At 36.5% G+C, this 3742-nt stretch overlaps 1 protein-coding gene across 1 annotated transcript in view; it reads right to left on the reverse strand.

The window, feature by feature from the left end:
- The window catches only part of LOC107654944 (atlastin-1-like), a 13910-nt gene that overhangs the window by 3213 nt on the left and 6955 nt on the right, over positions 1 to 3742 (reverse strand). The window contains exons 2-7 of the mRNA XM_016442282.1: positions 2386 to 2636; positions 2124 to 2258; positions 1328 to 1432; positions 1180 to 1230; positions 701 to 757; positions 432 to 559 (exon numbers count right to left, since the gene is read on the reverse strand). Coding sequence (XP_016297768.1) covers positions 432 to 559; positions 701 to 757; positions 1180 to 1230; positions 1328 to 1432; positions 2124 to 2258; positions 2386 to 2636 — 727 coding nt within the window. The remainder of the gene's footprint in view (positions 1 to 431; positions 560 to 700; positions 758 to 1179; positions 1231 to 1327; positions 1433 to 2123; positions 2259 to 2385; positions 2637 to 3742) is intronic.

Below are 3742 nucleotides of genomic sequence, written 5' to 3' on the forward strand. Positions count from 1 at the left end.
CCAGTAAAACTGTGAAATATTATTACAATTTAAAATAACTGTTTCTATTTGATTATATTTTAAAATGTAATTTATTCCTGTGATGGTTATTCCTGTGATGGCAAAGCTGAATTTTAAGCAGCCATTACTCCAGTCTTCAGTGTCACATGTTTTGTTTTTCAGGATTATTTGATTAATAGAAAGTTAAAAAGAACAGCATTTATTTTATTGAATTTTTTTGTAACAATGTAAAAGTCTAATGCATTCTTGATGAATAAAAGTATAAATAAATATGTAAATAAGTAGTATATATAAATAAAATGTAAATACATATATATTCACTCTTTTAATCACAAAGTTTCAGAGGATTCAGAATATCCATCTTATTTTTTTATGTGAAAGCATTATAAACACACGTTGTGGTGGTTATGATTTCAGTTTTTTAATATGTTAGCCCTTCCATATTTCCATATATTAACCTCCTGACCTTTAATCTTTTCTCCAGAAATTTCATTCCTCCTTCCTGTCCGTAGGGAAACTCGTATGGAAAGCTCCAGTCCCGCACCAGAAAGATCATTGACTTGTGTAAAAACACATACCAGATGAGTACTGATGTTCATTTATAGTAGCATTTCATAATGACAGTTTCATGAAGAACAGTCCGTTTCAGAATGAAACTACAAAAAGGCTGTCAGCAGAAACATTAAAATACAGTAAATACCTGAAATGGTTTAAGGAATGTTTCTTCCATGGCCAGTCTGCCATATTCAGTGAAAAGCTATAAAGGTCAACAAAAACAAAAGCAGTTTTTTTTTACACAAATACATTTTTTTTTTATACTTATACATTTTTACTGTTTCACTGTACAAAAACAAAAAACTGCACTCTAAATAAATGCCCTTTCAAAATATTTATTTCATACCAGTGGCTTTTCTGATTAACATTAAAAAAAATATGGCTTACAGGCTTGTCAGGTTTATCTAATTTCAAGCATAAATTGAAATTACCATAGTGTATTTATGTATTTATAGTGTTGTATTTGCTTTTATTATCTTCTTGCAATTACACAGCACGTTTTGGTATACTCTGTGTTTTTATAGTGCTTTATAAATAAATATTTAATTAATTTTAATCTAATTAAACTCTGATAGCAACTACAGTTCAACAGCATTGCGAGTGGTAAAATTAGTGTCTCTATACCTGCAGATGCTGAAGATCATCTTCCTGAACATTCTGAGATATGTTATACACCTTGAAAAAGAAAAGATGACATCAAGGTTCCACTGAATTGCATTGAAAATATGATGAATAGACATGTTTTTGGGGGGGGACATTTTTTGTGAACTACCTGCATAGAGCTGATCATGGTACTGAGGGCAAATACAGTAGCTGAGTCACGGAGAGTGGACTGGCTGTCAAAGGTCCCCTGTGTGTCCATTAGCAGCACTGCCACCTACAGGAGAAACAGCACAATGCATGTCTACACACTAATGGTCCTCTGGTGTTTAGTGGAGCTTTGTTGCATTTTCACATACAGGGCTGAGTTACAGGCTCTGCTTACACAAATATATTAAAATATAGTTTCACTCAAGTCATGAGAATGAGTATACACTATTGTTCAGACTGAGTCAGTCTGGATCCATTTATTTTCTTAAAAGTGACAGTAAAATAATTTATAATGTAATAAAATATTTATAAGTCAAATAATTGCTGTTCTTTTGAACTTTCTATTCATCATAGAATCCTGAAAAAATTTATTATAGTTTGTACAAAAATATTTAATGTTTTTAGTATTGATAATAATAAGAAATGTTTCTTGAGCAGCAAATCAGCATATTAGAATGATTTCTGAAGGATCATGTAACGCTAAAGACTGGCGTAATGGCTGCTGAAAATTAAGTTTTGCCATCACATATTTTAAAATATTACATTTAAAAATATATATTCAAATAGAAAACAGTTATTTTTAACTGTAAGTCACTTTATTACTTATTTTTATTATTTATTATTATTTTTCATATTTTGATTAAATAAATGCAGCCATGGTGACCATCTTTCCTTGGTGAGACTTCTTTCAAAAACATACAAACTTACGAACAGTAGTGTACTGTAGGTAGGTATTTTTAGGTTGGTTTGGTTCTTACCTTGCTACCATCTGGTTTGTCCACCAGGAAGACTTCACTCCAGATCTGAATGCCAGTGGTCTCCCGCTCTGAGCCTCCTCTCCATGAGAATCCCATCAGCGGCTCATCGGCGTCCCCCAGCCACTTATCACTGGCCTGAATGCAAACACACATATTACAGATTACACAAACTTCAAAAAGAAGCTGATTGTGATTTGGAACTAGTCTGAGCGCAATTATACATGTTTTTCTACTTTAGACTATGAATTAAAGCCAATCACACCTGGCTGTACATGTAACGCAGCATGAAGTCCATGAGGAAGGATTTGCCCTTGCGGAAGGCTCCTGCCACAGAGATGGCCACCACCTCTCTGTCTCTGACCTCTTCAGCCAGCAGGATCTTACTGAGCGCTGCCTCGTCCAGCTCAAACGTGTGGTCATCTTTCACCACCAGCACCTGCACCGGACGCGCCCGTCCGTCTGTCTCCTCCTCCTCTGAGCTCCAGTCATACACGTTCTTATCCACGAAAGATCCTGAGCACAACCACATTTAAATATGTTAGTCCTGCTATTGCAGCGACTGTCAAAATTGTAACTGGAAACCATAGACATCCGGCAATGTAAGCAAACCGCAACCGACAGAGACGTCATGTACTGTTAATACTCTTAAAGCTGCTGCTTTTAAGTGCAGTGCTCTATATGGATCATAATTTATGGGTTGTACTGATACCTCTATATCAAATTACTAAAAAAAAAGTGAGTCTGTTTGTTAGTACACTGTGTGGTGCAGTGTTATTTTAGTATTAGTTTTTATATAATATTTTATATTAATATTTCAAATTTGCTTTTCTTTTTATATTTTTTTCATACAAATATTTTCATTTTAATATTAATTTAATTTAGGTAATTTTAATATGTGCCTTTGTCATTTTATTATTATTATTACATATTACTATTTAGGTTTAATTCATGTTTATTAAAATGTTAGTTTTACTTCCAATTCGGTTTTTATTTTACAATTAGTAATTTTAGTGCTTCAACTTAATGTGTTTGACCTGACTTACATTATATATATTGTGACGAGCGTCCCGAAGCTGCATCAGCGTCGCCCTGGAAACGAGCGAGGAGCACCTGGCCGTCCTCATCACAGGCTGATCGGTCACAGCTGCAGCTCATCAGGCAGCGGCCACATAAGCCCTGCAAGACTGAGCACTAACTCGCCCTCTCATTTCTCCCACAGACAGCAGCGTGTGACCGACCAGCTCCACATGAGCACTGCACGGACCCTCTGCACTGGGAAGATGGAAGAGAGCACTCACGGCACCGGAGCACCGACCTGGACCTTTCTCCCTAGCACACACCTCACTAATAAATCCACCCTCCGGGGTATTTCTTAAGATATCCTTGTCGTGTGATTCTTCACCCTGTTACACTGTTGGAGAATGCAGGCAAATCAGTGAAGAATCACCGGCAAGCGATTTTCTTCACCTCACCTTTTTCCTTTGTTTTTGTCTCCGGCCCCTGCTGACAAGCGAAGCTCAGCGTGCATACTTCGCTCTTCCCGCCTCCTCCGCCGATCAATATAAGGAGGTCAAGAAGGAAATCCTAGCCCGCCTGGGGTTATCCCCTATCTGTGCCGC

The sequence above is a fragment of the Sinocyclocheilus anshuiensis genome, unplaced genomic scaffold (genome assembly GCF_001515605.1).
Source record: "Sinocyclocheilus anshuiensis isolate Anshui unplaced genomic scaffold, SAMN03320099.WGS_v1.1 scaffold487, whole genome shotgun sequence".
NCBI lineage: Eukaryota > Metazoa > Chordata > Actinopteri > Cypriniformes > Cyprinidae > Sinocyclocheilus > Sinocyclocheilus anshuiensis.